Source organism: Leishmania panamensis (genome assembly GCF_000755165.1).
Source record: "Leishmania panamensis strain MHOM/PA/94/PSC-1 chromosome 27 sequence".
Taxonomy (NCBI): domain Eukaryota; phylum Euglenozoa; class Kinetoplastea; order Trypanosomatida; family Trypanosomatidae; genus Leishmania; species Leishmania panamensis.
The window spans coordinates 351,447-361,691 of record NC_025873.1 but is presented as its reverse complement, the minus strand read 5'-3'; the positions used below and the strand labels follow the sequence as shown (position 1 = coordinate 361,691).

The 10,245-nt window shown below is 59.0% G+C and overlaps 2 protein-coding genes across 2 annotated transcripts; both read right to left on the bottom strand.

Moving 5' to 3' along the window:
* Positions 1 to 820: 820 nt before the first annotated feature.
* On the bottom strand, positions 821 to 1,426 carry LPMP_270891 (hypothetical protein; the record flags this gene model as incomplete). Its single annotated transcript, XM_010701877.1, has 1 exon — positions 821 to 1,426. One exon carries the CDS (start codon positions 1,424 to 1,426, stop codon positions 821 to 823), a length of 606 nt encoding a protein of 201 aa, XP_010700179.1.
* A 2,055-nt stretch (positions 1,427 to 3,481) lies between these two features.
* On the bottom strand, positions 3,482 to 8,584 carry LPMP_270890 (phosphatidylinositol (3,5) kinase, putative; the record flags this gene model as incomplete). Its single annotated transcript, XM_010701876.1, has 1 exon — positions 3,482 to 8,584. One exon carries the CDS (start codon positions 8,582 to 8,584, stop codon positions 3,482 to 3,484), a length of 5,103 nt encoding a protein of 1,700 aa, XP_010700178.1.
* Between the last annotated feature and the right edge of the window lie 1,661 nt (positions 8,585 to 10,245).

Here is a 10,245-nt window from a genome sequence, read left to right as displayed (position 1 = left end):
TTGTTCAGTTTTTTTTTGTCTTGCAGCAGTATACACAGGCACAGGGAGGAAAGAAGGTTCCTAACGCCCAGGGAAGGCTGCTGTGAGTACTGTGGTTGCCTATTAATCTACTAAAGGCAATTTGGGCGGTGAATTCTAAGGGGTTACTGCCCCACTCCTCTTCCTCTCCCTATCCCTGTTGTTTGTTGAGGAGATGATGAGGGGATGGGTGGGCAGGCGATGTTGTTGAGTTGTGGGCGGTAAAAGAGAAAGGAGGAAGTGATTCTGGGAGATTATGGGGATATGCAGACGGAGTGGGTACTGAGCTCTGTTTTCTGCCGTGGCATTGCATTCTGCGATCTCGTATCAGGGAATAACACCCCAGTGCTCAGGGCTTCCACCCCTTCCCTCCCCTGCTCTCGGGGGTAGCCACGCAGCCCACCCCCTCCCCGCCACTGCGCCGAGCCACCTCTGGTGGCGACAGGGTCATGCACCCACGATGTAGCGAGGCCAGAGTGCCAGCGTCACTGGAGCGCACCCCACCGCATTCTCACTGCCTGCTGGTGTGGCGCGCCTGCGCTGCCCCGACCAATGGACCCTGTGGGGAGCGGCGGGGTGGCGGCGGCTGGGGGTGGTGCGTTGGGCAGGGGGCAGGGCTCAGCTGGCTGTGCCAGACCATCGCCCCAGCGCGTGTGTCTATGGCGGCTGCGCACCACGTGATGGGCTCCCTGTGGGCGGGCCGTGGGGTTGAGCAGGGCTGAGCCGTCATGCTCAATGGCAGGGAGTGGACAAAGCGGAGGAGAAAAATGTTTTTGAGTTGAATGCGACGCAATATGTTGGTTTACAGCATAATACTGAGAATGAGGATGGCGAACACGAGCAGGATAGACGGTAGGTGTGCCTTCATGAAGCGTCTGAGGCTGACGTAGCGGCCCTGCAGCATCATACCAATCGCGAGGCTCACCGTCCCCGTGTGCTCCTTCTGAAATTGGCTCCTATTCAGCGCTGCGGCCACGAAAGCGTGGCAGTTGTTTGCGAAGAAGTTGTAAGTCTCTGCCTGGCGGAAGTGGTTGGTTGCGGACGCGACTGCCGCATCGTACGCCTCCACCTCACGGTGCACCGCTGCCCATCTCTCTTGCGAGTTGTGCGGGTCGGGGTTGTAAAAGGACGGGATGCAGTCGCGTGAGATGTCCCAGTACTTGACTGGGTTGCCGAACAGCATGCGGTCTTGTCCAATGCGGTACGATTCTTGGAAGTCATAGATGTGGCCCTGGCTGTCGCATACCGCGATGTGGCCCACGAACGGCAGAAACCACGTCAGGATCGGAATAGGCGACCAAACAATGCAGAACGGGTAGTGCTCATGCACTGGGTCAATGGTGGGAGGAAGCTGCACTGGCATATCCGCGCTGAAATCTCCCCGATTCTCCATGGTGGATTCAAGCATCGTGTGTGATGGGGGGTGGGGACTTTTCGGAGCAGCGATGTGTCAGGCTGTGTGTGCAGGGCAACGAGGACGACGAGACAACTGGAAGCTAGTGCGCTTGGGTATACGTCTGCGAAGGAGAGGGAAAACAATGTGCAGAAAGGGAGTAACACGCGTCGACGGAGTGGAATCAAACGCCGCTGCAGCCGGGAGCATTGGGGAAAGCGTTGCACCGAACAAGCAAGGAACATAGGGCTGGCGGCAGCAATGGGTGTGGAGGGAGGACAAGACACAAGTAGGTTCAGCCTCTCCTCAGAGATAGCATGGTGTTCTCTCCTGCCCAGCAGAGGAGGCCATTGCGCCGAGCTCCGTCAAAGGGGGAGGAGGCTGAAGGAGGTTGTGCAGCCCTGTGAGGTGTGCTGTGTGAGTTGACACCAGTGTTTTTGCGTGGAGGCGGTGTAGTTCACGGAGGGTCACTCGCAGAAAAGCCCACGACATCACGGGGAGGAGGAGGCGCCCCATGACGACACAGCTACATACAGATCAAGAGGTGTATATATGAAATCTAGCAAAAAGGGGTAGCTGGAGGCGCAGACACGCGCAGCGGCGACGTGGCAGCCGATACGACGCGCTCAAACGAAGTGAATGAGAAGCAGTGGATGGGCGATCCAAGCGTGACGTTCAGTCCGAGCGCTAATGAGCACGCACGCAGAGATCGAGAGACAGAAAGACGGGTATACAGAGGCACCCCCCTCCCCACACACACATACACACACACACACCCACACACACAAACGCACGCACGCAGGCACCGCCTCGTGCGCGTACTATAGGGACGCAAGCAAGCGCGGGGGGAATGAGCATGCTGGCAACTAGCTTTACACGGAGGAAGAAATCGCAATGCGCTGCGCAGGTGGCGCCAGATGCTGATGTCGCGGCCGAGGAGAGCTATTCACACCCCCACACACAGTTTGTCGGAGAGCCTTCGCGACATGCCGTCGTATTGCGCGGCGGCAGCGAAGATGTAGGAATTGTGTGCTACGCAGTGATACACCTGATGTTGTGCCAAGTGAGCGGCCCCCTCCTCAAGAGTGGCGCTGCACGCCTAGACCTCGCGCTGAGTTGCGTCGGTGTCAATGAGTCCGTTTTGGATTCCATCTTTGTAGTGTGATGAGATACACTGGGATGAAATGCTCTAGTGCATGGCCGGGCTGCCAAACAGCATGTTGTCGAGTCTTCATCTGGAAGGTGCCTTGGGAGGCCATAGAAACGGCTACGGGCTGTCACAGACGCCAATGCGCTTCATCCACGACGCGAAACGAGATACGAGATGAGGATAAGTGTCCAGACCCCACAAGAACAGTAGCGCTCCTGTTTGTGGTCCATGGTGGCATGGAGGAGGAGGAGGAGGGTGAAACGATGGAGGTTGGCGTGCATTGCACACACGATTCCACATACCGTGAGAACGAAACAACATGGGAGCAGCATCATTGGCGCACACAGACATACGCCCCCCCCAGGGCACCCAAGAGAGAAATGGGGAGGGGGAGGGAAGACGGAGCGAAGCGGGAAAGGAAGCACACTGTAGACGATACAAGTGAAAACGAAAAGGCAAAAGGAAAACAACCAGCGGCGAGGGGAATGGGGTGGGGAGAGTTAATGCAGGAACCCGACAGGAAATAGAATAAGAAGGGAGCAGGTAGCAGTAGGTGGTGTGGGCCCATAAAAGGCCCTGAAAGAGAAACCAAAGGGGGAGAGTGGAGGGAGGAAGCGGGGGCGAAGACGGGTGGTCCTGGCGCGTCTCCGACTATCCGCATCTTGCGGCGCGGCGTGTGTGTATGAAATGTGAGCATGCGCACCGTGACAAACATTCCGTGGTACGCTGAGGGGGGGGGGGCGGGCGAGTCGACAGCAGCAGCAGCAGCAGCAGCAGCAATTGTCTGGAAAGGAGAAACGAGGGTGGAGTCGTTGGGGGGGGGGGGGAGAGAGAGACGCCGTAAAGAAGTACAGCCCCGGGATAGTGCGTCCACTCACTGACCCCTCCATAGAGAGACGCTCAAATCGCCCCTGCCCCACCTACCTCTTTCCCGTCTCACGGGACAGGGGTGAAAAATGGTATCGCTTCTGGACCAAACCACTTTCCCGGCGCTCCTTCAGCTGCTGCACACGGGTGAGCGGGTCCAGTCGATCCGGGACACCGTTGAAGTAACCATCCATCCAGCGCATAAACCGCGCCGCATAGCTTGCCGGGTCGATGATGGTTGGGTCGCGGCGAGTGTAGCCGAGCATTGTGTCTAGGCCAGACTTCACCTTCGACTCCAGCACCTTGGCGGAGGAGTAGGGGTGCAAATAGTCGATGATGCCCACGCACACGCTGCCGTCGCCAACGGAGGCCATGAGCGAGTAGTCCATGATGCCACTCTCCGCCAGCAGCGCGGTGTCGCGAGAGAGGTGCTCCATCAAGAGACGCTTCACCTCCGGCGTGCAAAAGAAGAAGTTGCCCAACCGTAGACGCTCTTGAACGAAGTCCACGTCAAGGCGTACGGCAGCCGTCTGCTCTGTCGTGCGGTTGCGCTGGCTGCCTTTCAGGTCCCACTTCTCCCGCACTGGTCGTTGAAAGAGGAGCTGCTCGGAGACCATGAAGCAATGCGTCCCGTCTGTGAGGAGGTTCTGCAGCTGCGGTGTGGTGTCACCGGGCACTGAGCTAGTGAACGTGGTGGGCGGCGCCGCAGCTCTGCTGCGCGACCCTTGCACCTGAACAGCGTAGAGGCCCATGATTTTGCCCAGTGTCGTCTGAGCGTCGAGCAGGGGCGCACTGGCCTCACCGCCCGACGAGTGCGACGGATGCTGCTGTTGCTGTTGCAACGACGCGTAGTAGTCCGCCATCCTCGCAAAGTAGCGCGGCGCCCACTCTCGGAAGTGGCGCAGCTCCATCGGTTTCACGGACTTGATGAGAAAGCGTCCATCATGTGTGACGAAGAACCTTGAGTGCGACTTGCCGCCGTCGGTGCTAAAGGGGCGACATCGCACCAGGGCGGCACAGATATCAAAGGGAGCGCCGTCTGTGTAGAGCACGTGAAGGGCTGCAAAGCTTCGGGGAAAGAGCACGTCTACGGTGATGATAGGATCGGCGTTGCTGGTGCCGCCACCGATCATGCTTGCCACACTGGCGGCGCTGCTGATCGTCGCCACTGCCCCACCAGCGAGTCCAGCAGGTCCACCGACACCGGGGTGTACTACACACTGATACCCAGAAAGTGTCCACTTCAGCGAGGTGGATGATGCCGCATCTGCTCTGCTGCTTTGGCGAAGCACCTCGAGCGCTTCCTCTAGCGACAGTTGGCTTATCATCGACAAGGGCTGCAGCTTTTCTGACCGTGCTGCCGAGTTCATGTTCAGTGATGATGTAGTGAGTGTGCTATCGGCAGCAAAGGAGAGGTGGTGTGTGGTGGGTTCTGCCACAGCTGCTTCGCTGCTGACCGACTTGACTAGTTCCAACTCCATGCCTGCAGCTGCGTCCTTTGTGCTCGATGGGGTGCAAGACGTACTGGGTGGAACGGGACGATAGAAGTGCAGCAGGGCTGCGGCAAGGATGCTGGATGGCTCAGCCAGGCGAATCCACTGCGAGCGCTCCTTGTGATACAGACATCCGTCCAGTCGGTGAAGAGATGAGGGGTATTCAGGCCCGGCAGCTGCGGAGGCGTCTGTGGAGGTGCTGGTGGCACCCTTTGCACCGGCCTTCCGCTGCGCAACGTACCAGCCGCGATACGCGGCGAAAAGATCGGGAAGCAGATGTCTGCGCATGTTGGCGAGGAGTAGCGCCACATCCAGCTGCCCACGCTGGCGTGCATCGTGAAGGGCTGAAAGCGCATGCTGCACGGCTTCGCATAGCTGGCCCAAGTCGCTCGAGGCACCCTCCCCAGTGGGCATCGAGGACGTCCTGGCGGCGGCGGATGCCTTTCCTTCCACCCCCACAGCAGAGCTGACAGTGCTTATCGCAGATGCTACAGTCAGCACATCTGCTTTGGTGTTCTCTAGCTGTTCCGTTCGATCCAAAGAAGCGCGCGTTGCCTGTTGCAGCTCAGCGAGAAGACCCTCCATTTCATCGGCGTCGCTCCCAGCATAGAGGTAATCCTCGATGCCAATCGGATGCTCCTCAGAGGATCCCTTCGCCTCCAGTGCGGGAATGGCGCGTGGCATCACGGGTGACGGGTATTCGATGCGCGACAGAGGCACTCGCTCCATCAAGAACGTCACGGTATTGGGGTAGGCGGAGATATTGGCAGGACTGGGTTGGCGCTGCTGCTGCGCAGCCGTCCCTAGGGAATGGAACTGGAAGTGGATCTGTAGACCCGACTGCGCCGAGTGCCTCGACTGCGCAGGTATCCAGCCGTACAGCACCCACTCCAGGAAGGCGGCTGTGGAGAGGTTCAGAAGGTGCGGAGTGCAGACGTCGATCATGGCGTCAACCGGGGTGGCAGGCACGGTCGCCGCATCCGCTGCTGCTACCCTGACATCCTCGTTCACCACGCGAATTCGAAGAGAGAAATAACCCCTCAGATGGGCAACGAAGGCGGCGATTGCGTAAGTGTCCAGCGGCTCCGCCGCAGTCAACGCCCTCGCAGCGCTCTGCTGCGCGGTGACCTTGTGAAACGCCAACATCTGCGCGGCACCCAAGGTGTCCGCGAGACCGCTGTCAGTGAGTGTGGCTGCTGCCGAAGGGAGAGAGGCACTGGTCGACGTGGTCACCTTCACTCGATGCGCACCGTGCAAGTAGAGTACCTGTGACTCCGTCCCGGCGCAGCGGTTCACCAGAAAGTGGAAGAGGCGCTCGTCTCCGGCACCGTAGAAGGTCAAGACCGATTTCTGTTGCACCACGGCGTAGGCGTTGGCCGCTGGCGCCTCAGCGCGTCCGAGAGGCGGGCCCAACAAGGGGGCGCTGGGTGACGCTGTGTCAGCGCTGCTGGCAGGCAAATCGAGGTGTGAACTAGCTTGGAAACGGGTGACCGGGCCACGAGAAGCACCGCGCTCGATGGGCAGCTCGGAGCTCCGTGACTTGGCCAGTGTGCTCATGACGGCGCTTGCCACCGCCACCGCCGACCTGCCGTTGACGGAATTACCGGCGCCACTACCACCGCCAGTTCCCCCCTCGAATAGGTGGTCCATGTGCACAATGTTCACCACGATGTTGTCCTTCAGGGTGGACAATGCAGCGGGGCTCGCGGCGTGGCGGCATGCAGACTGCACCGACGACGGGAATTGGCACCCCACATTCATCGTGATGGCAGCGGCTGCGGCGGCTTCCTCTGCGGTCGCCGTCGCGCTACTCACCGAAATAGAGAGCCCTTTCCGTACAAGTGCAGCGGCGCCGTTTGCCTGCAGGGCCAGGTGATAGGCAACGGCGACTGCCTCCCTTACTACCTGTTCCATTGCCTCCCACTGCCGCTCACCGCGGAGGATGAGGGTATGAAAGGAGAGCGCGTCGAAGCCGCGGAAGCAGCAGCAGCACACTTCCTCTGCCAACTCAAGCACCTCGAAGCGGGCGCAGTGACCCAGCGGCGCTGTGGTGGTCAAGTCGCCCACGCCGACGTACTGAAGATCAGCAATGATGTCAGCATGCAAGCACCAGGAGAGCTGCACGAGAAATTCACGACCGACGTCTAGCACGAGGCGCATCTGGTCCTCCGCCTCGATACGCGCACGCAGGTAATGGTGCATGTTGCCTTCGACAACAATCACGTCCGGTTGCCACATCACCAGTCGCTGGAACAACTTATCCAGGTAGCCGCTGTAGGAATGCACGTAGTCAACGAGGTCCTCGGCCGGCTGCACTGGATAGGAGAGGTCCCCCGCAAGCAGCAGCACGCGCGGATGATCGCACGGGCTCATGACCCGCTTGGAAGGATGAGGTCGACGGTTCACTAGGCCCGGGTACACGATGCACTGCACGGGCTGCGCGGGGCTCAGGATAGAGAAGATGGACAAGTGGTCAAACACACTGGCACCGAGGGCGACAGCAGTGTGGTGCACGATATGCCAGGCAACATCAGCTAGGTGGCGACATAGTCGCGATCCGTGAGTGTTGGGGAAATAAGCTTGAAGGGTGTGTTGAATACGCGCCTTGAGGTGGGTTGTGCACGCGGCACCGAAGTCGCTCAGGAATCCGTGCAGCGACGCAGGTGCGTCGGCCATCGCAATGACCGCTGCGCTCCCCAATACGCAGCCCTTGGAGTCCGATGCCAGCTGCGTCATATCTGCTCCCAGGAAAAAGCGCACGTCAAAGCTGACGGGGTCGTCGCTAAGCGTCCGCACAAGTGCACCGGCGCTCTCCAAGGTGGATGCACACGGACTTGTTTGCTGCCCTGGGAAGGTGCGCGCTGCCCTGTCCTTCAGGGCTTGCTGATGCGCTACCCACCACTGCGCCATGATCGACGGTGGGGGTCGCCAAACGCGCCCGATAGAGTACGTGACCTCGCGCTCCTCTTCTGTTTCTGCATGTGTTCCTGTGCAGCCCACAGACTCGGGGGCCACGATGTTAGAGGAATCCGAGGCTGCTAACTGGCGCGCCATTTCAATCGCAGGTAGTGTACGCAGTGGGGTGGGAGACAGCGCCTCCTCAGGGGGACTCCTTCCGTCGAGCCGAATCGGTGTCTCCAGCTTCGGTGACGACGGACACGGCAGTGGTACACTCAGCATAAGCGGTGACGGTACGTTCGACAGAGATTGGGCCGCGCTGTTGCCTGTGAGTGACGAGGCTGGGAACTCGGCGTGCGGTGCCGAAGCTTCGCGCGAAGCGTTCTTCGCCACGGTGGCAGCGCAGCGACAACAGAGAAGCATGGAAAGCTCCGCAGCTGCCGCTGCTGCTGCTACCGCAGCAACAGAAGCCCCATCGCGACTACTACTAACGGCGTTACATTTCCCTGCTGTCTTCGGCACCTCGGCCGATGTTCGCGTGCTTATCGGCGTAGCCAGCGTTGGCGCCAGCCACTGATAAACATTGAATATTATGCTCTGCGGTACGGAAGCTTCTGTTGGTGGAGGCTTGAGGCACTCGTAGCAGAATACCTGACCACACCTACGGCAGTGGTGGCGACGGCGAAAGACGGTGAACTTCTCAGCACACCCGCGACATCGCAGTGCATACTTGTCCTCTACCCATAGAGAGCGATCTGTTCGCATCTTTGACTCAGACTGGCGCGTGAGGGGACGAAGGAGAGATGTAGGGGGGGGGAGATACACTGGTAGTTGCTCTAGCAGGTTCGAAATCCCTGCAATTACCAGCGTCGGTGCTGTCAGACGAGGAAGAGAAGACACCACGTCACACAAACACCAAAGGAGGAAGAAAAAGGTACAACACAGCAGCGACGGAATCACCCAAAATGTGTGTTGAAGGCAGCGGTGAGCGGTATTGGTGTGGAACACGGGGGTCTCACGCGGTATTCATTGTGGTGCGCCTCTCTTGGATCGTGGGAGCGTGCACTGGTGGCACGCTTGCAGTGAGCACGTAGGGGGTGCAGGCATACGTGTACCTTTACTCAGGCGGAGAGAGAGAGACGGCGGGGTTAGGGAGGGGCTATTTTGTATGAATCCAAGGGTAAGAGAGTAGGGGCATCCAGAACACTTCTCCACTGCTCGTACGTTGGCAGAGCTGCGTAGGAGTAGGGATAACTATGCTCCATGTCACCGCCGATACCAGCATGGAGCTGCACTTTAAACAAATTTCGACCAGGCACAGCACGGCCGTGCCGTCGTGTTGTGCCTTTTGGGGGATGCCATTTTCCACTCCTACGAGCGAGATACCGGGGTAGAGAGGAGAGGGGAGGGAAGCGCCATCCTTGACGATGAGCAGCGGTTCCCGCCTCTCTTCACGTCTCTTTTTTTTTTTGTTTCGCCTGGACTGTGACGGTTCTCGACTGTGTCAAAGGCGCCGCGGGATGTGCGGTGTCGAGTGCCGCCGAGCACCGCAACCAACCGTCCGCCCCAGCCCTCCCTCCCTCCTCCTTCTCCTCCTCCCCCCGACAGCATTCCCTGTCGCGTTTTTCGTCTTTCTGTTCTCCTTTGTCGCGTCTGTACGTTGTCTGTACTGCGATTAAGTAAAGCACCAAACAAACCGGTGAGAGAGAAGCACAGTCCGAGTACAGAAGCACAAACCGCGACAAGAGCCATCCCAGCCACAGCAATGACTAACCACCCCTTTCCTTAGAGTCCCTTCTCACTTTCAGCTCCCATCTCCTCACTTACCCTCCGGTTGGAAGCGAACTCACAAGACCACGAGGGCACATTGTCACGTGCGTTGACGCGTGGATTCAATACACATACGGGCAACATACATGTCGAAGGATGGAAGGCAGGAGAGTAGGTGGGTGGGAGAGTAAACGCACACAGAGAGAGACAAGCACGCAACATGACAACGTCGTTCGAGGTCGCGCACGTGTGTAAAGCGCAGTAAACATTTAAAAGGAGAAGACGAGACAAGCGACGTGCTGAGACGACGTCTTTTTCAGATTTGGTACGTTCAAATAACGACAGAAAAGGGAGAGGGGAGGGGACGCACGCGCAGCGAAAGGTGTTCGGCGAGGGTTGTCGTGCGTGTGCCGGCGTGCCTCATCGTGGCAGCCGTGTTTGACACTCGCGGGAGGAGGACTGCCCCAATCCACATTTCGACGAAGAAGGAAAAACACCAAAAAAGGAGCACCACGCACATAGAGAAGAAGAACAACAACAACAACGACACAACAACAACCAATACAACGCAGAGGTGACAGCCTCGGGGGTGGCGCCGTACAGCGCACATGGGACAGCACGCCTGCGCATCACCTCCTCCAAGCGTCTAAGCACAC